The sequence below is a fragment of the Mirounga angustirostris genome, unplaced genomic scaffold (assembly GCF_029215605.1).
Source record: "Mirounga angustirostris isolate CCGP_5_RB_7025 unplaced genomic scaffold, mMirAng1.0.hap1 SCAF_10, whole genome shotgun sequence".
Taxonomy (NCBI): Eukaryota; Metazoa; Chordata; class Mammalia; order Carnivora; family Phocidae; genus Mirounga; species Mirounga angustirostris.
The window spans coordinates 36,477,286-36,504,359 of record NW_026991718.1 but is presented as its reverse complement, the minus strand read 5'-3'; the positions used below and the strand labels follow the sequence as shown (position 1 = coordinate 36,504,359).

General features: G+C 40.3%; 1 protein-coding gene across 3 annotated transcripts in view; it reads right to left on the bottom strand.

The window, feature by feature from the left end:
* The window catches only part of TMEM87B (transmembrane protein 87B), a 52,827-nt gene that overhangs the window by 12,342 nt on the left and 13,411 nt on the right, over positions 1 to 27,074 (bottom strand). For 2 of the 3 annotated variants that reach the window (XM_064572207.1, XM_045884549.3), the window contains exons 6-15: positions 26,025 to 26,115; positions 24,294 to 24,355; positions 23,878 to 24,061; positions 19,275 to 19,374; positions 15,109 to 15,202; positions 13,500 to 13,571; positions 7,324 to 7,432; positions 7,181 to 7,239; positions 5,660 to 5,763; positions 4,026 to 4,099 (exon numbers count right to left, since the gene is read on the bottom strand). In XM_064572207.1, the coding sequence (XP_064428277.1) occupies positions 4,026 to 4,099; positions 5,660 to 5,763; positions 7,181 to 7,239; positions 7,324 to 7,432; positions 13,500 to 13,571; positions 15,109 to 15,202; positions 19,275 to 19,374; positions 23,878 to 24,061; positions 24,294 to 24,355; positions 26,025 to 26,115 (949 nt within the window). Of the gene's footprint in view, positions 1 to 4,025; positions 4,100 to 5,659; positions 5,764 to 7,180; positions 7,240 to 7,323; positions 7,433 to 9,361; positions 9,434 to 13,499; positions 13,572 to 15,108; positions 15,203 to 19,274; positions 19,375 to 23,877; positions 24,062 to 24,293; positions 24,356 to 26,024; positions 26,116 to 27,074 lie in introns of all 3 variants that reach the window. The other variant, XM_045884550.3, reaches the window with a different exon arrangement.

Below are 27,074 nucleotides of genomic sequence, written 5' to 3'. Positions count from 1 at the left end.
TAAACAAACAAGTAAACATATACATATTTCCTTAGAGAGTTTCAATACATTTTAAAGTTTATGGATTTAAAAATCTATAGAATTTATAGTATCATATTCAATAATAAAACACATCTTTGGCTGTGCTTTTACTTCTCTGATGTGTACATTTTGGAATGTGCCTATGATAAAAATAAAATGGGAAAGAGAAGGATTTTCTTCCTATTTGACCAGGCTCTCCTTTCTGCTACCAGTTTCAGAGCAGAGGTTAAGGGCATGAGTTCTGGAACTAGACTGCCCCACCAAGGATTCTGGCTCTCCCTATGCAACCCTGGGCAAAGCAGTTAACTTTCTGTGACTCACCATCCCCAGCAACACAATGGGATAATACTGATATCTACACCTCATTAAACAAGAGCATTAAACAAGTTAGCGTATATAAGGTGCCTGACACGTAATCTCTGCCCCATAACTAATCACTTTAGTTATTACAATAATTTGCAAATCGTGCTTCTCCATAAACAAGGTCAATTGGTATGTTACGATCATAAGTTGATACAATGAATGAAAATGAGGTTCCTTGATCAAACAATGTTTCTGTGAGGCGTTTAAAATCCCAACATTTGAGATCTCTTCTCTTAATGGGGCAATACACTGATTTTTAAAATTGAGGTACAACATAATAAAATACACAAATTTTAAGTGTACAGTCTAAGAGATTTTACAAGCATATACACTTGTGTAACTACCACCTCAGTCAAGACATTTAACATTTTCAACATTACATAAGGTCTTTAAATTCCTTTCTGGTCAATCCTAATCCTACCAGAAGCAACCATTGTTCTGATTTACATAATCACCATGGCTTAGTTCTGCCTGTTCTGGAACTTCATATATAGAACCATAATCCATGGACTCTATATTCTTTTAGATTTGGCTACTCTCACTCAATATAAAGGTTTTGAGATTTATTTATGTGGTAGTGTTGGTTACTTTTGATACGGAACAGTAGCCCATTGTGTGGTATACTACAAATACTTTATCCATTCATTTGTTGATGGACATTGGGTTATATCCAGTTTTAAACTATTAAGAATAAATCTGCTGAAAATAATAGTGTACATCAGTGTCCTTCTGTGAACATCGCTTTCATATCTATCATTTCTTCTGGGTAAATATCTTGGGGTGGAATGGCTGGGTTGTATGGTAGGTATATGTTTACCTTTTTAAGAACCAAATCATTTTTTAAATTAGTCTTACTACTCTATATTCTTTCCAGTAGTGTCTGAGTAATATAACTGTTCCACATCCTCACCAACATGTCATGCTGTCAGTCTTTTAAATTTTAACCATTCTGGTGGATATGTGGTGGTATCTCACTCTGATTTTAACTTGTTTCCCTGATGACCAAGCATCTTTTCACATGCTTATTGGTCATTCTTTTGTCTTCTTTGGTGAAGTGTATTCAAATATTTTTCTGTTTTTTACAAATTGAGTTTTTTTAATTGATTTATAGGGATTTTACTTATATTCTGGATACAAGTCCTTTCTCAGATATATGTACTGAGAATCTTTTATTCCAGTCTAGGGCTGGATACAAGTCCTTTGTCAGATACATGTACACATAACCTTTTACTCCAGTCTAAGCCTGGCCTTTCATTTCCTTAAGTTTCTCTTGATGAGTATTTTAATTTTTGTGAAGTCTAATTTAGCAGTTTTTAAAATTTTATGGTAACTGCTAATGTCCTATGAAATTATCTAACCCAAGGTTATAAAGACATTTTCTTGTTTTCTTTCAGAAGAGTTATAGTTTTTCTTTTTTAGCAGGGAGGGACAAAGGGAGAGGGAGAATCTTAAGCTGGTTCCAGACCCAGTGTGGACCCAACATGGGGCTCAATCTCACAACCCTGAGATCATGACCTGAGCCAAAATCAAGAGTTGGACACTTAAATGACTGAGCCACCAGGGCCCCCAGAAGAGTTATAGTTTAAGTTTTCACATCTAGGGTCTGTGGTCCATCTTGAATTAATTATTATGTGGTATCTGTGTAAGGAGTCTAGGTGATTTTCCCTCCATGTGTTTATCTAGTTGTTCCAGCACACTTTGTTGATAATACTATTCTTTTCTCATATAACGTCTTGGTGCCCTTGTCAAAAATCAGTTGACAAATGAGATTTCCAGTTTGAAGCTACTTTAATTATTGCATTCCATTCATTCATTTTTTTCATTCATTCATTCAGAGGGGGGAGGGGCAGAGGGATAGGGAGAGAGAATCCCAAGTAGGCTCCACGCCCAGCACAGAGCCCAATATGGGGCTGGATCCCACAATCCTGAGATCATGACCTGAGCCAAAATCAAGAGTTGGACTTTCAACTGACTGGGCCACCCAGGCGCCTCTGTTGCATTCCTTTTAAAAACAAAACTTTTAGAAACCTATTCTATGGAATCAATTTGGTACTTGTAAAAGTACACTCTTCAATATGTTATTACTTAATGCAATAACAACAACAACAAAATCAACTGACCATATATGTGTGGATTTATTTCTGGACTCTATTTTGATACATTGCTGTGTTTTTCCATCCTTCTGCCAAACCACACTATCTTGATTAATATAACTTGATATTTTTATAAGTCTTGAAATTACTATAAGTCCATTAATTTTATTTTATTGAGATAAAATTCCCACACTATAAAATGCACCATCTTGAAGTGAACAATTCAGCAGATTTCAGGATAGTCAAGGAATTATGCAACCATCACCACTAATTTCAGATTTTCATACACCTAAAAAGAAACCCCATGCCCATCAGTAGTCACTCCCTACTCATTCCTTCCACCAACCCCTGGCAATCATCAATATACTTTGTCTTCTACGAATTTACCTTTTGTGGACTTTTCATCTAACTGCAATCATATAATCTGTGATCTTCATGATTGGCTTTGTGATTCACTTAGCATAATGTTTTCAAGATTTGTCCATGTTGTAACTACAAGAATGTTTGAGCTCTTCTAGGTCCTTGCTTTTTGACATACATTTTAAAATCAGATTAACTGGGGCACCTGGGTGGCGCAGTCGGTTGAGCTTCCGACTTCTGATTTCAGCTCAGATCATGATCTCAGGGTCCTGGGATCGAGCCCCGAGTTGGGCTCCATGCTTAGCAGGGAGTCTGCTTAAGATTCTCTTCTCCCAGGGCACCTGGGTGGCTCAGTCGTTAAGCGTCTACCTTCAGCTCAGGTCATGATCCCGGAGTCCTGGGATTGAGCCGGGTTCCCTGCTCAGTGGGAGGACTGCTTCTCTCTCTTCCACTCCCCCTGCTTGTGTTCCCTCTCTCTCTGTCTCTTTCTCTCTCAAATAAATAAATAAAATCTTTAAAAAAAACAAAACAAAATCAGATTAACCATTTGTACTTTTTTTAAGGTCAGGTGGAATTATGATTGGGATTACACTGATTCTACTTATCAGTTTGTGGTACTGACTGCTTAATAATGTTGAGAGTTACAATTCATAAACATGTTATAGCTCTACACTTACTTATTCTTAGCAACTGAATTATGTAATGATATTGCCTTAACAAATGTTTAAAGTATTATGGTAAAATTAATAAAATGATAAAATGCTATGTAGAAATTAATTGAAAGATGAAAATAGCACTAAAACTAATTAGAAACGCTTTGGGAATGAACAGAAAATTATATATATAATTCTGAAGAGCAAGAAGAGGTGATTCAAGGAAATTTAGGAATCATTAAGAAGAAGATTATTAGGAGCTAAGCACAATGTAAACTAAATTCTTAGTGTGAAACAGTATATCTATTTTAATACTTAGACTTTAGAAGCGAACAGGTAACAAAAGCTCAAACTACATTAAGGATCTTGAAAATTTCATTACTGACTCTTCCTTTTGTGACTGTCTACCATAATAGGGGTTTTGGCAGATAGAGTTTTAAAATTATTTTAACAGGAAAAAAATGTGACTTTGCATCATAAGTAAAGGTACAAGTTACAATTAAATGGTCATTTAATAAGAAAACATATCACTCACTTAAATTTTCAGATGGTACCATAAATTCTTCAATTTCATCATCAGAATCATCGATTAACGGCATGAAGGCATATCTACATCAGAAACGAGGAAGAGTAGTTTTACTAGTGCATTTAAACCTGTTCGGTTTTCAGTTCATACCTAAAAGCATCATTACATACAAAAATATTTACATTAAAAAATTTCTTATAAATTCAAATTAAAAAATTCAATTATTTTACTCTCAAATTAGGAAAGATTATCAGCGATGAAACAGTGAAACTGGAGCTCCCAAGCCCTGCTGGTGAAAGTGTAAATGGGTAAGATCTTTCTGGAAAGCAGTTCTGCAATGTTCAGAGAAAGGAACTTCCTGATGTACTTTTTTCTCCCTGTCAAAAACCCTCCCTGCCCACTACTTGTTAACTTATCCCCTAACAAAAGGTAAATTGCTAATCTTACTGGTGAAAATAAAGCTTACTGACTAAGCCACATTTGCTAGGTCAGAAATACATTCAGAAAGCACTGCTGATAATAACAATAATCCTAGAAACAAACTAGTCCCTAATAACTAGGTACTGCTTCTACATATTAGGCTACATTCATATTATGGAACGCCAAAGAGCCATTAAAAATAATGTGGTACATCTAGGGGCAGCTGGCTGGCTCAATCGGTACAGCATATGACTCTCAATTTCAGGGTCATGAGTTCAAGCCCCATGTTGAGCATGGAGCCTACTTTTAAAAAAAATGTGGTAGAGCTATACAAGATATAGAAAGATAGATCTTAAACAAGAAGGTGCAGAATGGTGTATATGTGTATGTACGTACTTATAATTATTATATACTTTCTAAAAAAAGATTTATCTATTTATTTTACATAAAGAGAGAGAGGGTGTGTGCATGCTCGCACAGTGGGGTGGGGCAGAGGAGACAGTCTTAAGCAGACTCTGCACTGAGTGTAGAACCTGACTCGGGGTTTGATCTCACCACCCTGAGATCACGACCTGAGCCAAAACCAAGAGTCAAGACGCCTAACCGATTGTGCCACCCAGGTGTCCCAATTACTATATACTTTTAAAAAGAGAGGGAGAAACACACACTGGTATATACTTTTCCATTTTTCCTTAGAAAGGCATTCAAGAAACTTCACAGCCCTTTCCTTGGGGAAGAGGAATGAGGCAAGGGCAGGTGGGCCTTCCTATCATATGCAGCGAATGGTACAACCTGAACTTACCAAACTCAAGCTCCTTATATTTTGGTTCCACTTTTCCCTTCAAGCTTTATTTCCCTCCAAAGTAAGTAGTATTAATAAAAATGCATGCCTCAATGACCTCCAAGGTATACCATGTTTTCCCCCACTACCTCAGAAAATGTACATTCTTTCTCAGCTCAGCTTTTCACGGTTCTGCTTCTTTCCTCGAGGAAGATGCTGCCTTTCAAGGAGGCTTCCTCAACCCTCTTCAGTCTTCCCCCTGGACTTCCTAGTTTATACATCTTATTTCACTGTCTTACATTATATCTGTCTCCCTAGTTGATTGTGTACTCCTTTAAAAGTGAAGACTACGGCCTCAGTTTCTATAAATGTGTTTTTATTTGAACACAGTAGCAGTGATCAACAAATGCTTGCCAAATGTGAATTTTCCCATGTTAGGTACCTCTGATTGTTTGCTGATGGTCTCCACAAAAACATTATTACAATAAGGATAAGTGAAAAAAGGAAGCTCCAAAATGCATCATCAACCCAGCGTTCCATCCAATCCTGTAACAAGGACAATTCAAACATGAAATATTAATTTTCTGATAAACACAGATAGATTTCCCATTCAAATAGTGTACAATGACAAACACTCATGAAATCTTTCCAACCAGTCCATCTTCCAAATATGTACATGTTTTTTTAAGAAAATAAAAACTAAGAAATGCTATCTTCATCAAATTAACATGAATGCCTACTTCAGCCTTATAACCAATCAGATAAATAAAACCCTAGCACAAATTATATACTACAGTATCATAAAGAATTAGTGTTTAGGGACACCTGGGTGGCTCAGTCGGTTAAGCGTCTGCCTTCGGCTCAGGTCATGATCTCAGGGTTCTGGGATCAAGTCCTGCATCGGGCTCTTTGCTCACGGGGAGCCTACTTCTCCCTCTGCCTGCCGCTCCCCCTGCTTGTGCTTGCGTGCGTTCTCTCTTTGACAAATAAATAAAGTCTTAAAAAAAAAGAATTAGTGTTTAAAGGGGCTTCTGAGGTCATTTAATCCTATTTTCTAGATGAGAATAGTCATGAGGCAGGTTAATAAGATAATCAGAAGCAAGTTCACAATGGGTACTTTTGACATGGATGGTATTAGAATTTCCGACGTGAAGATCTCGATGCAGTATTTTTCCCAGTAAGTTATTTTGCTTTTAGTAAGACAGGAGATTTTATTATACATTGTTTGAAATGTTTCTAAAGGGCTGTTTAACATTATTATAAACATTCCTTTCCATAAAATTTTAGGGTCAACAGAAAGATTTACAAAACAAAAATAAAAATCCAAAAGATATACTTAGAACTCCAGGTGAAAAACCCTAAGGTGACAGGAGGAGAAAAAAGAAATTCCAGAAAGTTCAGTTTCTTCTCTCACTAAATTATTCCTAAGGCAGAAGTCTAGGATGCACAGAGGGCTGTCTGTAATGTTTATTTAGAACTAGGGACTAGCTCTAAATCAAGAAGCCCCCAAAAAGGCCTTTTAAATTTTAAGTCTAAGAAATGTACCTTCTACCTAGAGAACCCACAGAGAGTATCTCCTGAATGTTCATAATGAGTGTACCACCTTAGAAACATGTCAGACTTAAGGTTTACAGTCCCATTTAGTTTCAAAAACCCAATTTCATGGTATGCAAGAAGAGAAAGCTTTCCTGTTACCTTATGTTATATAAGAAGGTAATTATTTTTCAAAATATATAAAGGGGAAGTTGAGAAAAGAACATAATTGGACAAGTAGATTTAGGAGGAATATTTTCAGATTCATTTAAAGGAGGCAAAAGTTCTTATAATTCTCTGTAAAATAATTCAAACTAAACCGAAAATCTCCACTAAAATTACCTGTTTACAAACACTAACTAAATTCTTCAAAATTACCCAAAATAGTATAATTAAAAATGAAAACTTTAAATAGGAAGATTATACTTACTGATTGACATTTTGCAATTCTAAATGTCTTCGTTGTCCACACCATAAACACTACAGAAGCTGAAACACACCAAAAAGAGTCACCTCTGAAGGAACATGCAATACTAAAATAATTTATTATAATAAGAAAATTAAATAGCTTACCTAGTACGGCAAAGATCAGAGTATTTGTAAAGTGCCTGTATAAAGAAAATTTCACTGTGTTCTTTCTTAGCCTTAGAGTCTTCATAGTTTGTGCCAAACTTATAAATATGTGCAAAAAGTTAAGGAAAAACATTTTAAATAGTAATAAACAGTTTAAAAACAAAATAAGAATCTCCTACATTTCTAAAATTAGTACTGCTAAATATAGTTCCTATAAAAACAGAAAAATATTATTTTAGCCAATATTATATGATTATGATACTGATTTTATGGCAGATTTTGTTTTACAATTTACCATTGTCTGAACTACATAAACTCTGAGGAAGACAACAAACAAGAAGCCCTATGATGTCCTCCTTCAATGTCAAGCTCCCAAAACATAGGATAGAGCAGTATATACACTAAAAAACGAGCCACCTTAGGCCAGACACTCTTAACAGATCACATTATGACATGCCCTTAGGCTTGTGCTTTTTGTCTCTGTTTCTTTCTTATTTTCTTCTTTCCAGTCTACTCTCTTTTTATCCTCTGAATGACCATAATTAAGAAGGGAGGTCAACAGGGGCACCTGGGTGGCTCAGTCGTTAAGCGTCTGCCTTCGGCTCAGGTCATGATCCCAGGGTCCTGGGATTGAGCCCCACATCAGGCTCCCTGCTCGGCGGGAAGCCTGCTTCATCCTTTCCCACTCCCCCTGCTTGTGTTCCTTCTCTCACTGTGTCTCTCTCTGTCAAATAAATAAATAAAATCTTAAAAAAAAAAAAGAAAAAAGAAGGGAGGTCATCTATTAATTCCAATATAAAAATTGAAAAATGAAATATGTTAAATAAAACAAATCTGGACTTAGGTAAGGAGAGACTTCATTCAAAAAATTACTGCAACAGGCAGAGGAGGCTTATTGCCATGGGGAGGATGTTCCAACTCTAAGATTTGCAAGAGTCCCACAGGTCAGGCCAGACAGGGCTTTGATTTTGTAGGGAGGGGTAAACAAGACTAGAAAGCAGGTGTGGGGAAGTGGGTGGCATGACTGGACAGCTGCTCAGGGAACGACTTTCCCTGAGGTGTGCAGATTCTCGAGAGGGGCCACTGAGGAGGGCTGTGGTAGACGAAAGCTCAGGGACCTAGGGAGGGAGACCGCTTCGTCTGGCCCAGGCTGGCGTTCTGGCCAGATTGGTCAGCAGGTACACAGGTCTGTGTCTGGCCTTGTCATAGGTAACAAGGGGGCACCTGGGAGTCTCATGTAAGTCCTATGGGAGTTATGTCTCATGTAAGTCCTTTGAAGTAAGCCTTCCCCGGAACACGAAAGGGTGGAGGTTTTCTTAACCATGCCTGTTTTCCAGGAGCACAGGGATCAGGTAAAGCTCAACACTGTCATGTATGAAGAAGCAAAAAGAGGCTTCTCCACTGACTCCTTGGCAGTGAAGCTGGGACTCAAGCCAGAGCACTCTTTGTAAATGGGAGTTGCTTCCTCTGGAGCATACCATCAAGCTTTGTTCATGAACCATATACTGAACATAACAGAGCGGAGCAAAAGACTGGAAGTGGCAAACTTTAGATTTATGCCTATTTTAAATTCCAAATACTTCATGAATCAGAAACTTCATGGCAGTACTCAAATTACCAAAACTGCTATTCAGTCTTCCTAAATGACCAGTGAGTTACAAAAGAAGATCAATTTCTAAAATAACACAATTCAACCAATTAAGGCTACTGTCAGAATTTACAGAACAGTAAATATACTGTATTCTTTTAACATTATCAAGACAAATGCTTTTTAAAAATTCTTGACTAAAATGAATTTTCTATGTTAAAAATATGGTCACATTGAATAATTCAAAAGTATTTCTGAGAAGCTGAGGAATAAAAAGATCAAAAGCAAATTCAAAACTGCCTAAACCTCCACTTACCAAGACACTGTTAAATTTAAGTAAAGCTTAAATCATTTCTCCCTTTAAAGGAAAGTGGTTACGAAAGCAAACAGGCCCAGTTATCCTTAGGTGAGAAGCAACGGGAACGTGTTGCTGCAGCAGGAAAAGGATATCCACCAGCACAAGCCAGAGTCAAGAAGAGAGAGAGGGAGACTGGCCAGAAGCACAAGATCAGAGTCATTTGCCTGCAGCAAAACAGCAAAAAATTAAAATAAGCAGAAAAAAAGAGGAAGAGGGCTTCATGAGAAAAGCAATGGCTTTGAATTTTTCAAGTTATTTCTTCTTTTACTTGAGAACCAGATTCTTACAGGATAGCTATGTTAGGTTCATCAAAGCAAAGGAAACAGGGTCATTACCACAAGCACTCAGTTCTGTATATATGTAGACCTGCTTCTTTTGCTTGCCATTTGTAATCATTTAAGAAATCTACTCTTCCTGTACACAAAATGCAGACTTCTCATTTCAGTAAAGAAAACTGCCAAATAACCATCTGAAAGCAAACATAGGAAATTCAGGTTCAAGCTGAAGTGGATACTAAGTTTTCTTTCTCTCACCATTAAACACTAACCAAGATAATTTTAATTTCTGGATTTCTTTATGACTTTTATTTCTAACACCTTTATTAAAAGTATTAATCATTAAGCAAACTAAATCTTTTCCCTTGTTTTCCTTATCTCCCCACTCCAATTTGGCTCATTGTATGTTGGAACAGACCCCAAAGTCAACGCTGTCCATAAAGGTGATAAATTACCCTCATTCAAATCCAGATGGAATTGGGCCTTTAGAGCTGCTTGTCTTTGGAATTTTCTGTCAAGTTGCATTACTGTTTTTCCCAGTGAACTACCTTGTGGATGGTTAAGAACAAGAAATCTTTGAAATACATATCTGTAAATTACCAGGGTAAAAGATAATACAGATTTTTAAAAATGCCATGTCTATAGCTCAATTAGTTGACTGAAAAACATACTTGCTAACTATTAAAGGCTCCAAGCATATATAATTTTGGAGACAAGACAATTCCAAATTAAGCAGATATCCTAAGTTCACTTTCTAAATGCACAATGACAGAAGGGAAGAAGTTAAGATCTGGAGCTGGCAATGCTGAGACTAACAGCTAGGTTCACCTGCACCGCCTGCCTATCCTGATGCCAGGTATGTTCATCCTGCCTGCCCTTTCTCCTCAGGTCAGTTGAGCATCCCTAACAAGTGATGGGGCCGCAGCAGAACAGGTACCATGGCCCCTGGGGATGAGCTCTCATGGCCAGAGCACTGGTCATGGGCAGAACTGAGGACTGTAGTTGACCTTTTCAACAGCTCAATGTCTTTAAATGTGTTTTCACGTGGAAAATATAAAAATTATACTACAATAAGATTAGTATCATTCTTGGAAAAGATAAGATGTATTTAACTATAATTTCTTTCAACAAACTTGGACTCTAAACTAGTATCCTCGACCAGAAGTAGAACAGATTTTTAAGCAAGTTTGGTCAGAAACAACTCTTTAAATCAGGTGTTCTTTCTTTCTTTTTTTTTTTTTAAGTTTTTATTTATTTATTTGAGAGAGAGAGAGAATAAGAGAGAGAGAGCACATGAGAGGGGATAGGGTCAGAGGACGAAGCAGACCCCCCGCCGAGCAGGGAGCCCGATGCGGGACTCGATCCCGGGACTCCAGGATCATGACCTGAGCCAAAGGCAGTCGCTTAACCAACTGAGCCACCCAGGCGCCCACAGGTGTTATTTCTTAACTAGATACTCTTCAGACAGTAGGGGATCCATGGATATAATTTTGGAGGCTTTTAAATGCCCCACTGCAGGCAACACTTTTGTGGGGTGTGTGTTTCTATCTTGTAAAAAGAGGCTCCCCAGCTTTCATTCGACTTTCAAGGGCATCTTTGGTCCCAAGACCCAAACAAGGCTAAGAACCACTGCTTTAGAGAGTAGGGATGCTAAATTAAAAGGCTTTTTTCTTTGGTTTTTAACTTGGAAGCATACTAAAAATTCACAAAGAGGGAGTTTAAAGAGCAGACAGACTGGGTTTTGAAGAAACCACCCACAGGGGACTGAAAAAGGGCCATGTCTGTTAGCGTGCCTGCAGAAAGGGGTGCTTCCTTGCAGAGGAGAAACAGAGACAAACTAAAGTCCTTTCTGGCCTCCCTGTGAGAGATAAAGATGAGGAAATGGAAAGGAATTACAAGGAAACAAAAGAACGTTGAATATTAAAAGCAAAAAGACAAGTATCGAAGACAGTGGAAACAAAAAAAACTTGATAAAAAAATCTATTTAGAGAAAAGAGTTTCAAAGAGGATGTAAATGCAGAAGAAAGAGATAAAAATAATGTTCTGGGATATGCATAACACTGCCTTCTGCTCTGACCAGGTCACAGTTTCTTTAGAGTTCCTCCCATTTCCACGAATGCATATTTGAGGGCTCTGCCTCGGAGTTAAAAAGAATGGAATTTCCCAGACTCCACTGAAGTCACTGAAGCAGTGAGGAGGGTCCTCAACGATGGGTTACTATGCATCTAAAACTTCTCCTGCTGTAACATGGCTTGTGTCCCACCAGCATCACTGAGCCTGCTCTCCTGCTGTCCCATTTGTGACCTCTGGAATGACCAAAGCCAGGTGCACCTTGGCAGTTCATCTCTCTGTAGTACTGGTCACTGTTGACCACCCTTCCTTACCAAAGCCTCACCCCAGGACAATTTCTGGGTTCTTCTATTTCCCTTCACCCTGGTGTTCCTTTCATGCACATTTCCACCCCCACTGGGCACCATCCTGGTCCTTTCCTCTCTCTGGTCTACATGTTCTTGGCTTGCTTCCATGGGCTGCGACCTACTCTTACATGAAGATGACCTCCAACCTTCACCATTCCAATTCCTCTTACAAACCCTGACTGGGATTTCCAACTCTCTACTTAACACTAATGCCCTAGGCAGCTCACACTTCATCCATTATGGTCCCTTCCCTAAGTTCATTGCCTTGGGGATGGCAACACTGTCCCCAGCCACCCAAATGAGACAGCAAGACCTTTCTGGAGCTCTCTCCCTTCTTTTCCCACCCATTTCTACTAAGTCTATCATCTGGAGTCTTTTTTTCATTCCCTGTGCCCTACTTTTAACCTCACCATCTCTTTTTTGGACTACTGCAAATGTCTCTTTACCAGACTTCCTATCTCTAGGTTCTAGACTTTCCTTTTCCAGGTCATTTTTATATTTTTATTTTTATATGATTTTAAATAATTTCTACACCCAACGTGGGGTACGGACTTAAAACCCTGAGATCAAGAGTTGCACGCTCTTGGGGGCACCTGGGTGGCTCAGTTGGTTAAACATCTGCCTTCGGCTCAGGTCGTGATCCTAAGGTCCTGGAATCAAGCCCTGCATCAGGCTGCCTGCTCAGTGGGGAGCCTGTTTCTCCCTTTGCCCCTCCCCCTGCTTGTGCGCTCTGTCAGATAGATAGATAAAATCTTTAAAAAAAAAAAAAAAGAGTTGCACACTCTTCCAACTGAGTCAGCCAGGTGCCCCTTCCAGGCCATTTTTAAATGTCATTTTTGAGTTCTTTCTAACACAGATTTCACCATGCTACTCACCTGTGCAGCTTTCATTCCCCTTTCCTTTCTCCCTGCAGAAGGAACTTGAGACTCTTGAGCATGTCATTCTATCTTTCCCTTCTGGTCCCACCTTCCATGATTCTCCCACATATGTCCACTTACAGGCAAGCTACTCTGGGACATTCTATCACTGCACCCATATTTTCACGCTTCCCCTCAATTCTTCCCAGGATGCCTTTTCCCCAATTCTTTCCCCAGTTAACTTCATCTGTCCTCTCGGTCACAATTTAATGTCACCATCTCTGTGAAGTCTTTCCTGATTTTTGCACTAGAATTACTTTCTCTTTCCTCTGTTTGCATAGCACCTCTTTAAAATGGCAATTTCTATTGCTATATTGCTCCTAGTTATATGTTTGTCTTCCCTCCCAAAGTGTGAATTCCTTAAACGCAGGGACAATACCTTTTTCTTCTCTGCCTCCTAAGCATAGGGCACACAGTAAGTACTTAAGTTTGCTGAACTAACAGAAAAAATAAAGATATTCTTTGTTTGGGGAACTATTGCTTTTTCACCTTCAACTAAATTCCTATATTGAGGTTAAAAATAATGTATATCTATATTTCTTTCTATTATTATAAATACAAACTGAAAGTAATCTGATTTTAATGATACAACAAACTACTTTAGGACATAGTAAAGGATATAAACCATATAAAAATGGAGTCAATAACTGCCAAAATAATGTCACCAAAAGTAACAGCTAAATGGTTAGAACCCTGAAAGATAAAAATAGGGAATAAAACCTGAATGTAAACATTTCATTATATTATAGAAATTATATGAAAAAGAAAAACAATTTAGCTCATCTCATCACTTTATAAAAGCCACATAAAATTTTTATTCCTAATAAAATTGTGTCTAAGCTCATGGAAATTTTTGTTTTGGCAGCAACAGATGTTAGCTTGTCATCTACCTGTTCAATTACAATGTAAAATTGTATTATGGAATGGCAAATAAAATGTGTCATGTCCCCAGCCCCACTTAGGTCAATTTCAATCTCTCCCCTCTCCACACCAAACCTACCACCAGGGCCACTAATGAAATGGACTCCTGATCTCTCCTACTATCTGTGAAGGGACATGGAAAAAAAAAAAAGGAAGTGTGGAATGGTAAAAACAAACCATAGGTGAGAAACTTTAATCACAAGTTGACAGAAAATCATATTTAAAAGTTATATTGAAGACACTGGCTATGTAAAATTTTAAAGAAATACAATGTATATACCATATCTGCATGTGGGATATTTATCTTTTTTCTTTCTAGCAAAGACTAGTTCCTGTAAATTATATACATAAATGCAAAGCTCCTCACTAGTCTAAAAATAAGAATAAATGTACCTTTCAAAGAGTCAAAGATGAAAAGAGCAGGTGTATCTAATACAGAAGGCAGATGTATCAAAGATAATAGAAAGAAGAAGAACGAGGCTTTTAACAAATTGAACAAATGGCCTGCTTCAAGATCAAAATATGTGAAGTAAACTTAATTGGCAACATAAGATCATTCACTCTGTGCAGTGATCTGATTTACACATCCAGTCCAAAAGATATTTTTGGTAAAAATTACTAGGTTCTTTGAACCAACAAAATATAATAAGCTGCTTAATCACTCAGTTGTCAGCCATATTATTAAGAAAAACGGAGAGCTAGAAATCTAGGGGTTTTCCCAGATATAAATGTTCTGCCTCTTCTTAGAGAGTCAAGTATTTGCTGCCTACACCACCTGAGTCATTTCCCCCTGGACACTACCTTCTTGTGGTTCTTCCAAGAATGGAGTCTGCTGAATCCCCAAACACTGAGTCCACAAGAGTCAGAGAATACTTATAACCAAATGAGACTTAAGACTGATGAGATGTAATGTCTGCATGTGTGAAGGATACAGTTAATTCTGTTCACTTCCACATGTTTAGACCATGAGTTAAGGAAGAAATGAATGCGTTCAGACTGTATAATGACAAAGACAAATGTTCTTTATAAAGAATAACCATGAGCATTTTTGAGATAGAGCTAATTTCTGGGATGACATCAAGTGGTGCCTTCATAATTGGTCATACTTTAAGAAGTGCTCTGTCTGGACTTCTACTACTTTCAGGAAGTATTTAAAAAGGGAAATATTCCATAGGGGAAAAAAAAAAGCTCAAATTGGGCCTTTTTCAAAAATGTCCTGTCTTTAAAAATTCATCTCAGGAGATATAAAGTAAAATCCTATTTCATAGCAACAACAAAAAGGAATGAAGTGGAAACATGTGGCTTTTACCCCAATAACTCTCATCACGCCTTCAATAGCTGCGAAGATAAAGTAAAGAATCCCCAGTCCGACCACCCGGTGCATGACTGTTCCTAAACGGGGCCTGGAATGAGGAAGAGGAAACAGAAAAAAAAGAAAAAGAAAAAGCACCGGTAAGTAAAATGCATCTGAATACAGTAACTGGTCCCATTTCCAACACAGAGAAGTTATTATCTAATCAAATCAGTTTGCTCCCCGCCATCCGGCCTCTGCTTCCTCGGTTTTAAAAAATAGCCTCTTTTCCGGGAACAGGGCAGAAACAGGCTCGGGAGAAATGGGCCTCCTTCTCTAGAACTAGAAGCTGTACTGATGCCCATGAAGCAACACGTTGAGACCACCCAGGTGCCAGAGGATTAGCATTAATACAAGTACTCATTGCACCGGATGGAAGAGTAGCCTGAGGAAACCTAGGAGTCTAAGTGCCAACTTCTAAGTGTCACTGGCAGAAACAGTAACTTCTTTCATGAACATTAATTAAAAACTGTTCTGGGATACGTTTGTTAGAGATAATCCACTGATTTTCTGACTTGGGCAGAAAAAGAACAGGAGTATTAGGAGATCGAATTCTATTCCCTTTCTTCTCTCAATGTCCAAAACAAGAGTGCTAACACACTGTAGTTTCCATTCTTTACACTGGAAAGAATTAAAATAACATTTTTGATTCTTAAAAATATCAATGATTTGGGAAAATGCAAAGGCAGTAATTTTTGTGATGAGTAATTTGAAAACAACTGAAATTTCATGAAATTTGCAAATCTATAGCACAAATGTTTCAGTTCAAAAACCCTCTTGCCAGAGTGATTAGGAAAAAAAATTGATTTTAGAAAAATACTTAATGTAGTCACTTTAAAACAAAATCTAACTAAAAATTAAACTAATATCCACAGCTTATATTGAAGACTGTATCTGATTTAGTTCATCTAAATTCTGACTCATTACAGCCCCTAACTGGAACCTTCTAACAGCCAGAACCATGAGTGCTCTGAAGTTTGTAACTAGAATTATGAGGTACAAGATTCCACATGAGGACTCTGTGTTTTGTATACTGTATTAAGGCCCAAAACAAACAAACCTCCCAAGACCCCAAAAAGCACTTGAGAAGGAATCTTAATAAATACCCAGCGGAAAAAAGGTTTCCTGGCTAAAATCTTGCTAACTACACCAATCTCAAGCTCACAAGCACATGTATGTGCATTCAGTGCATATTCACTGAGTGCCTACTATGTGCCAGGGACTGTGCTGGGCCTTAAGAAGCAACAGGACACAAGATAGGCAAAGCTTCTACTCCAAGTGGGGGCAAGACAACAACTCCTAACATATGCATCAAGCAGTGCTCTGAAAGGGGTGAGGATCAGAGTGACCGAGGGTGTGCACCACAGTGGGAATTCCAACAGCACTAGCCTCTCTGGGAGAGGATGGTGAGCAGAGACAAGAGTGAGGAAGCAGGGCGCCTGAGTGGCTCAGTCATTAAGCGTCTGCCTTCAGCTCAGGTCATGATCCTAGGGTCCTGGGATCGAGCCCCGCGTTGGGCTCCCTGCTCAGCGGGAAGCCTGCTTCTCCCTCTCCCACTCCCCCTGCTTGTGTTCCGTCTCTCGCTCTTGCTGTCTCTCTGTCAAATAAATAAATAAAATCTTAAAAAAAAAAAAGAGTGAGGAAGCAAACCACGCCTGGGATCTGGGGGGAAGACGCTTACAGGCAGAAGCCTTTATGGCACCGTGGGGAAGTGTCTGTTGTGTTTAAGGAACAGCAACAGCAAGAAAGCCAGCAGGACAGAGCAGAGTGTTCAAAAAGGAAGAGCGGCAAGAGGTGAGATCGGCCATCTAAAAAACCACAGAAGGGAATTGGATTTATTGAGCGAGATGAGCAGAAAAATAATGAGATCTTAGTTATGTTTAAAAAGGATCATCTTGGCTGCTGCTCTGTATGAAAAGGTTGACAGACCAGGGCAGACGCAGGGAAACCAGTTAGGAGGGTACTGAAGTCATCTAGGGAGAGAAGATGGTGTTTGGACCCAGGGTGGTGGCTGTGGAAGGGAGGGGTGGGTTCACTCTGGATGTGTCCTGACGATAGAGCCAAGAAACTGGATGAGCGTGCCCCAGGGATGCGAGTCGCTGGAAGAGAGGTCTGGGGCCTGAGCCTGGGGCATTTCAGTGCTGGAGCTTAGGAAGACAGAGTCTAGCAGGGGGGACTGGGAGGAGCGGCCAGGGCTCCAAGACTCAAGCTGCCACAGGGCCCTTGCACAAAGCCTGAGCAAGGCCATGTGGTTTGGCAACAGAGGTCCAGGTGATTAACAAGAGCAGTCTCGATGGAGGAGTGGAGGCAAAACCTCACTAGGGTATGTTCAGAAGAAAATGAGGGAAGTTGAACTGGCAACCACAGACAATGCATCTGAGAAATGATGCTGCACAGGGATGAAGAGAAATGAAGGAGAAGCAGAGGAGAGGGCTGGCTGGGATGGAGGGAGATTTGCTTTGGAAGATGACCGAAGTGACAGCATGCTGTTGGCAGCGACGCAGCTCAGGAAAACTGATGACCCCGGAGGAAACAGAGCCGGCTGCTGGAGCAGCTGCTCTGACACATGAGAGGTAATGGCATCCAGAGCACGAGGGCAGGAGCAGGACTTAACCACTGCCTTTCAAGAGGAGGAAAACACTATATGTGGTCCAGAATGGGGGGATTGGTACAGATTTGGTGGCAGGAATGCACTGAATTCCCTTCTGATGGCTTCCATTTCCTCGGAGAGAAAAGAACCAAGATCAGCTAAGATGGAGGTGGGTAGGAGGGGAGAGAAGGGGGTAAAATAGTGTTCTGTAGAGTGGGAAAAGGACCATCAACTGGCAAGAGGATCTAGAAACTGCGAGGGGCATTAAGGGCGCACTTAAAGTTCTGGGTCATGAAGGGAAATGAGCCTGCACTGTGGTCAGGCAGATTCTTCTGCTTGGGTATGAGCCTGAGGCTCAAGGGAGGCTGACAAAGAGAAAGGCAAAGGGCTTCAGGTGTATGCAGATATTCAGCACTCTGTAGGATCGATGGAAGGTGGCAGGATCAAAAGGCCAGAAGCCACACTAGGGTCAAAGAATGAAGTGGGCTTATCTATTGGGAAAAGTAAATGGCAAACAGAGAAGGTGACAGTTGAAAAGAGGATTAACATTTGCAATGATAAAGAGGGTACAGTTAAATATAATAATAAAGTCTAGAAAGTGGCAGTGGGAATCGGTAACTGAGGTGAGGGACAGGTGAGAGCAGCCGAGGTGGGGAGATGAGATCCAGTTACTCACAGGATCACCCACACAGATACTGAAATCACAGGGAATTCTGACACAGGAAGTGTTGAGAAAGACAGAGAAGCAAGTACTCGGAGAGTTAAGGGATGAGGGAAGAAATCTGGAACTTGAAAGGCAACTGTGGTAAGAAGATATAGCAGGTGATCCAGTCTGGAAGCTTGAGCTTCTTGGAACTGGAGAGTTTTAAGGAAGAACAACGGTCCAAACAAAGGGGCAGTGAGGATAAAGAGGACAAGCTCTTCCATGGTCATTCCCAGTGACTCACGGGCATGGGAGAGAAAAGATGGAGCCAGAGAGGGTCTAGAAGAAGTAGGGTCCTCACTGGACGGCCAGGTTTTAGTCTGAAATCTGCGGACCTGGTGTTTAGTCCTCTCTCCCTTACAATACTCAAATACAATTGTAAAAACATAACTTGGGGCGCCTGGGTGGCTTAGTTGGTTGAGCATCCGACTCTTGATCTCAGTTCAGGTCTTGATCATGAGGTCATGGGTTCAAGCCCCATGTGGGGCTCCACGCATGGCGCTCCATGCTCCATAAAAAGCATAACTATATGTCTAGGAAAGAGAAAACGGTTTGAACTTTAAGAATCATTTAAAATTTTCCTATCCTTAAAGTTGATTGCTTATTCATCTAACTATAAAAAGCCACTGGAATTCAAATTCAAGATCTTTATTTGAGACAGTGTAAAGTGATCAGCACCTGGAAATGCCTTAAAAACACGTTCTTGCAGATATTTCCCTATGGGGTTTGTATGATCATACTGAGAAGTGTCCAGTCTCACAGAATCATAATGTAGGCGGGAGGAGTCACAAGACTGAAAGCTCAGTATCTTCTCAACACGCCAATACTTACTTCACAATGCCATAGCCCAAGCTCACAATGATCACAAGGAGGCGAGCCAATGTCCTCTTCACCGCAGATATCAACTCCGCAAATATCAATAAACCTTGGGCTGAGGGGAGGAAAGAAAAGAAATCATTCTGTGTACATCTAGAGGCCTGCCACCAAGATTCTAAATATGTACTGTGTGTGACTATACATTTGGACCTCAGCTGAGTTAGCCATATTTGCTCTAAAGGTCATCTAATCCAACTGATGCTTCAAAGCCTCAGTGGAGGGGAATCTGTTACTTCCTGGAGAATTCACCCCGTATTTGCTCTCTCTGTTGGGCACAGCTTGCTTACATCAATCTAAAAGCTGTCTCCCTCAATTTCCCTCTGTTCTTTTTCTTCCCCTTGAGATGACAAAGAACTATATCCCTCTTTCTGTCCTGTAAATATGTGAAAACCATAAGGTCCTCTAGAGTTTTCTTTTCTCCAGGATGCCTTCATCATTTACTCACTTATGCTCCTACTGTGTGGCTATAATAGGAAAAGAGACACCATGATCACTGCCCTCATGAAGATTATAATCTGGTTAGGACAAGTAAGTAGACAGAACTCAGCAGGGTGAGCCCTAGAGGCAATATAGTATCTCCTAGGACTGTGAGGGAGCCAACCCAATCCACACTTGAGGGAGGCACAAGTGGGTTCTCAGAAGAAGTAACATTTAAATCAGGATTTGAAGGCCTAGTAAAAATTAACTATTGGGGGGAAATAAAGGGGAAAGGAAAATTAATGGTACATGAAGAGGCATGGAGGAGAAAAGAGGAAAAGTAAAATACACTGCAAGAAGTCTAAGTTCAGTGTGTCTGTAGCACAGTGTAATGAGGGATTTCAAGAAGAGGTGGTGAGAGAAGCAGGGACAATCACGTAGGGTTTTCAGGCCATGTTATGAGTCTGGATTTTATGCTAAGGGCAGTGGGAAGTCAATGACAGTAAACAAGGAGTAAAAAAGGAAATGGTAAACTATAGCCCATAGGCTAAATCTGGCCCTACATCTGCCTTTGTAAATAAAGTTTTATTGGAACACAGCCATGCCCATTTGTTTACATGTTGACTGTGGCTGCTTTTGTGCTACAATGGCAGGTGACTAGTTGAAACAGAGACTGATGGCCTGTAAAGCCAAAAATATTTACTATCTGGCCTTTGCAAAAGAAGTTTGCTGACTCTTGGAATAAAACTGACAGCTTTATTTTATCAAGATTGCTCTACTTAATGGCTTGGAAAGGAACTAGGCTACAGTCACGGAAAATGCTCAGGAGGCTATTCCAGAAATCCAGGTAAGAGATGATGAGAGCACAGTGCTGGCAGTGAAGATGGAGACAACCAGAAAGACATTCAGAAACCAGTAGTGAATCCACCTACTTATTCTTGTTTTCAGCTCACAATTCTCCAACTTATGCACAAGGAATCATAAGAGACCTTGTCAAATGCCTTGTAGACAGATATGGAACTAGAGGGGGAGGAAGAGGGTGGCAAGAGGATGGCGCCAAGGCTGACTGGCTCGGCCATCCACTAACAGGAATATCTGGAGGAGCATTAGGTTTGGACTAGAGTGAATCAAGTACAAGGGCAGAAAAGGTGAGTTCCTTTTCTGCCATACAGAGACTGAGAAGTCTGCAAGGCATTCAGAAGATGGTTAGCAGGCGACCACCTACTGCTAACCATCTGTAGCTCAGGACAGACATCTGGCCAGGAGGTTAAGCTTCAGGAGGAACACAATGGATGAGCTCTCCAAGACAGGAATGTGAAGAGGTTTAGGATGACAAATGTTCAAGGGTGGTGTGTTTTCAAATTCCTTCATGAGCTGCTCAGTCTGGACTATTTCCCTGTTGGAGGAAAGTGATTATACAACCTTCCTGGTACAGCTGGACCTGCAAAACAGGAATCTCAATGTCTTCACTGCTAGTCCTCCTGCTGTTACCTAAGGTTGTAGGAGCTAGTGGGAGGCAACCACCCTGTAATTGCCTATGCTGAATTTATTCTTCATCAGCTTCAACCTTTAAATTCTTTTAAAAAGTTTCCCACTTGTATTTTTGTATTTGTACTTCAACCCCAAGTTCAAGGTCTTGCCTATTAAGTTTCACCTTTCCATTCAGGATACCAAAACTCTTGATCCTTCAAAGACCTCCAAGTGAGAAGGGTCCATCTAAAATTATTGTCTATACCCCCAGTGTTAACAACTCTGCCAACATCACATTGTCCACAAAATTTTAGCGAATGCTCTCTACAGATGCATAGGTCTGCAATGAACGTTAAGTGAATAATAAGGATAAACCGCAACAAGGTCTGAAACCTGAGACAGACATCATTCAAAACCTCCTTCTAACCCAGTGGTTCTCAATCCTAGATGCACACTACAATCACATGGGAAGCCTCTCAACAGAACCAATTCTTAGGTACGCCAATCTCTGGCACAGGTATTGTTTTATTTATTTATTTTTTAATAAGAGACTTTTTTTTTTTTAAGATTTTATTCATTTATTTGACAGAGAGAGAGACAGTGAGAGAGGGAATACAAGCGGGGGAGTGGGAGAGGGAGAAGGAGGCTCCCTGCCAAGCCGGGAGCCTGATACAGGGCTCGATCCCAGGACCCTGGAATCATGACCTGAGCTGAAGGCAGACGCCTAATGACTGAGCCACCCAGGTGCCCCACTAGTATTGTTTCAGAGTTCTTCAGTGATGCTTATGTGCAGCCAGGGATGAGAACCATTGCTCCAGACCAGTGCTGTCCAACAGAAGTTTCTGGGATGATGGAAATTTCTACATCTACGCTGTCCAATAAAGTAATCACCCGGCCACGTGTGGCAACTGAGCATTTGAAATGCAGCTAGGACAACTGAGGAAGTGAACTGCTAATTTAATTTTACTTAAACAGCCAGATGTGGCTTGTAGCTACCACACTCGACAACGCAGCTCTATACTGACAAGGCTGCTGGGTGATGACGTGCACGAGCCCTCCAGACATGGTTGCACAACCAGTTTTCAGCTCACATTTCTCCACCTTGTCCACAAGAAATCACAGCTGTCAAATACCTTGAAGAAGTCCAGATATACTAAGTTTAGAAGCACAAAAGAAGTCAATGTGACGTGACCTATTCTTAAGGTCCCCGTGTTGGGTCCTAACAATCACCGTTTCCTGTCCCTGCAGTACTTCTTCTAAAGTCTATCTTTCCAGGATGAGGGCTCAGCAAGACAGCCTGGGTTACAGACTTCATTCCCACTTGGGAAAATCGGGAACAGCAGCAGCCATGCCGTCTTCTGGTGCCTTCCTTTTCACAGGACTCCTCAAAGACACCGACAGCAGCCTGTGGTTTCTCCTCCAAGGCTTTCTCGTGTCATCTCAGACAGAGGGCTTAAAGTCCCTGAGGGGGCAAGTGGCCTCTCATCCCTTCATGTATCTCAGGTTGCTGCTGCTCCTCACTGACGTTCAGGCCACCCTCCGCCCTCCCTAGACAAGAGATGATCACCACTAAAAGCAAAGCTCAACTGCCTTACTTGACATTCGAGAATGCGCTCCTGGCGAACCATGAGCAGCAGCTTCCCCCCTCCTTCATTATTTGGTTTAGAGCAAGTGTGCGAGCACGCGTGCACACACACAAATATCACTAAAACCTCTCATAGTGTAATAAGACCTCTAATATGCCTCCCTGGATATTTGTCCTTTCTTTCTTCTCTTGTACATATCCTTTCATTTTGGGAAATTATAAACATTTCCCAATATAAGGAAAGCAGTATAATCAACTCCCATGTATCCAATACTCAGCTTCAATAATTATCAACATTATGCCAAATCAGTTTCATCTATATTCCAACTCACTCTTCTTTTTTTTCCTGGAGTATTACAAAAATAAATAGCAGACATAACCACACCCTATGAAAATCTGTACAAAGATCATTTTAATGGATCGCTTAGAAGCAAACTCCTGAGAGCTTTCAACCCTTTTGAGCTACCTCCGTTTCCAAAGCTTTGGCGATGCAACTGTACCTTTACTTCTCTGGCCTTTTTGCACGCTACCTTCTAGAAATCTGGGTGACACATCTGAGATGCCCAACTTCCTGCCCTCCCTGTGTAAACCGTGAGGGACCTCCAATGGTCACGTGAAGTTTTCTGTGAGAGTGAGGAGACCGAAAACACCAGATGGCTGCAGGCACCATCCATCCCCACACTACTGAATTTACTCCCTGGGATCAAATTTTCCTTCTTTTCTTTTGTGGAGGAGAAAAGAGAAGAAAGAGTATGGGGAAAACACAGAGAAATATGTTAAAAGGATTAGTAGCACTGAAAGTGCCCCTGCCTGGAACTTTTGTTGTTTTAAGTCAATCACTGGAATGGGAATTTTCTTCTCCCCAGGAGGAAACTGAGGGAAAGCAGGGGAACAGAAAATGAGGACAGCACATCTGCTAGCCTAGATCAGAGCCCCACTCTGACATTCCCTTCTTGGCTCTTGTCCTCTTCGTCTCTAATGTGACTGTTCCCAAACCACTGTACAAAGGAGGCCTCCCACAGCTCTGCTCACAAATGCTAGGGGTCTCCTGATCATACTGCATTTATGGAGAGAGTCACAGCTTACTTGATAGCCCAGTGCTGCTGATGTTTTGATATTCAGAATAAAAAACTGCTTTTTCAAGCATTCCCAGGAAAATAACAGCTGCAATCCAGAACTGAATTCTTAATATATCTTTCCAATAACAGGCAGACCACATCAGCCACAGTACGCCATATAAAATATAAACGATACACATCACCATGTAAAACTGTAGGAAGAAAAGCAATTTTAGTCAGTTAAGCCTTGTGATCATTTGAAAATGGACATTTCTCCATTCGAGTATCTTTTATTTTCCTGTCACTCTGGAAACAGAAATAGAGGGTATACCCAAGCATTAGTTACTAAGGGATACCACCACCGAGCTCTTTAAATTGTTAACGTTTCCAATTAGGATACAAAATTCATTTTAAAAAAAGGAAAAAATGATGAGAAATACTCACAATCATCAGAGGCCAATCTGATGCAGAAATATATCCATGAGGCCCAATCATAGAAAGAGAAACTGGTGAAGATGGGGATAAAGAAATTAAAGAATTAAATGACTCATCAGTCTTTTCTTATATTTTTAAATGTAAGTTGATTTCCCAGAAGGCTCTAAGAATACAAACCGAGCTAACAAATGCTGAATTTTTACTTAGCAAAAAGTATTGGATAATTACTAGTCATTGGCATGTAATCCCATCAAGATACCTTTACTTGTATACGTGGTCTTGTCAAACACCTGGGCCAAATAATTTATTATGCAGATAGCAGAGCAGTATTGGCCTTTGACTGGCCCCATGCTGAGTCACTGACCTTATGGAGGACTCTGTCTTCCTTAATGTAACTTGGGATAGATTACCGATTTCAAGCATTTGGTTGGGGTTGTTGTCCAAGACAACAATAATAAACAGGGTGCCAAACACAATACAAAACTTACAGGTCTCAGTAATTGCTCCAGTTACTAACTGGTGGGGTCTTAAAACTGCCTGCTGGTATCAGGAGAAATAGACACGATACCTGGGAAGGTGCGAGGAATGCACAAGTCTAGGTAGCAGAACGGCCCCAAGGTCCCTGGCTCTCTTCTCTGGCCCATTATGTCCTCTCTGGGAAGAGGCCCTACTTCCCACTCTTCTAGAGCAGCCACCTCCACCAGCTTCCCGTGTGGTATACCAGTTCTGTGCCTCCTCTCAAGCAATGCCTATGTCACTCAGTACTTTCTGCCTCCTCACTGGCCTGGGCAACTCTCAAAGGCAAAGCCTGGCTTCACCTCTGTGTCCCTAGTGAATGAATTAGAGCAGTTTGCAAGTCCCCAGAGCCCTCACATGCTGTTGGCTACTACTGGTCCAGCAGACACTCACTCTGGAAAATGACAGCCGAAGCAATTCGGAGATCTGCGAAAGCATTCATTCTCTTACAAATTGCCTTTTGTAAGCCTACTCTTGCATTGCATACTAGGAACCATAGAGCTTAATAAGACACAGAGGGCCTACCTTGGGGGGCGGGGGGTGGGCAGGTAGTTCACAGACCCACAGAAGCCACCGTTGCCAGATAGGCTACTTCTACTCCTAAGATATAGACAGATGCTTTAAAATAAAAATTTTAGGGCGCCTGGGTGGCTCAGTCGGTAAGCGTCTGCCTTCGGCTCAGGTCATGATCCCGGAGTTCTGGGATCGAGCCCCCCATCGGGCTTCCTGCTGGGCGGGAAGCCTGCTTCTCCCTCTCCCACTCCCCCTGCTTGTGTTCCTGCTCTCGCTGTCTCTGTCTCTGTCAAATAAATAAATAAAATCTTTAAAAAATAAATAAAAATAAAAATTTTAAACCCCCAATGATGGCCATTTTCATGAGACAGAATATAATGTACTGCAAATGCAATTAAAATGTTGCCTACCCATTTCTATATTAGAAAATTCTTTTTTAAATTTGAAAGGATGAAGAATTTTATATCCCACTATATTTTGAAATTTTAAAAATTTACCTTCATTTTAAATTTCCAATCCATTAAAAAATGTATGTTACAGTTAAGATAAGCATAAAGTTTTAAGTACCCCAGATAGATTCCTTATTTTTGTGATTAACAGAAATTAATTTCTGAATGATGTATTTTAACAGAAAATGTAGATTTGGGTCAACGACAAAAATACAGAACATAGTAAAAGCAGATAGCAAACACGCATGCAGTTTAACTATACCATTCAAATTCCATCTTGCTTCTGGTTTTTCCGTTTTAATAGAAACAGTAAAGATATGAAACCCATCTCTCTGTGTTCGGGCTACAACATCCTAAAACAGGAAAAAAAATATCCTTTATGTTATTTTTAAAAATTGCTGAATAAGCTATAGTTAAACAATTGTTCACCACATTTTAAAACAACTTTTAGTAATTGAATTGGGTTACTTTTTACTGTTTTAAAACAATGGAAAGAAATGGTAGGCAGTGGAAGGATAGCGGACTGTGGAAGGACTGCCCCCATTCCCTTCCCCCAACCATGGTCCTCTCAGACCCAAAGCAATGGAGGAAGAAAAAAGTTTTTTCTACTGTTCAGTTTTTCCTCTTTTAATATTTTTAAAGGATCTCCCCCAAATGCTATCATTCTGTTTTACTTAATAATACCATTCAAATATTTTTTCTAATATTACTCTTCCCATATTTCATCCTAATATCAAGCATTCAGTTGTTAAATGTGGGTGTTTTTAAATTGAACTGGGGGGAGTAAGAAGTCAGGTAACATTGTTAGAAAGACTGTACAGATTCAGTACACAGGTTCAATTACTTAAATTCCTTAACATCTATGTTACTAGCAGTCCTGCTGGGAAATGAAATTGCCCACTGTAATGCCTAGGAATGCTGCAATGTCCCACATAATTGAGTCAAACTTTTCACATTCATCCTTCCAGAATATTTCCTATCCTTCCCTTTCATTTCCTACTCCTGCACCTGCAACAGTCTATGCAGAGCAAAGAGTTTGTCCCAGCCACTGCAAAGTGGAATGCCTTTCCACTATGAAACTACTCTTTAAGATCATTGAAAAACTTAAGGAACATGAAGAGTCATGGCATAAAAGCAAACGTTAAGCCCTCCTAAAGCTACCTTCAGTCCCTACACTCAACTGCTTCCAACCCTCTCCACCTCTTGGTCTTCTGACTTTTAGGAATTCCTCCAAATACCAAATTCTCTCTCCCCTGGTGCTACATTCATGGTTTCTATTTCTTTACATCCTTAATGATGATCCAGACCAGCC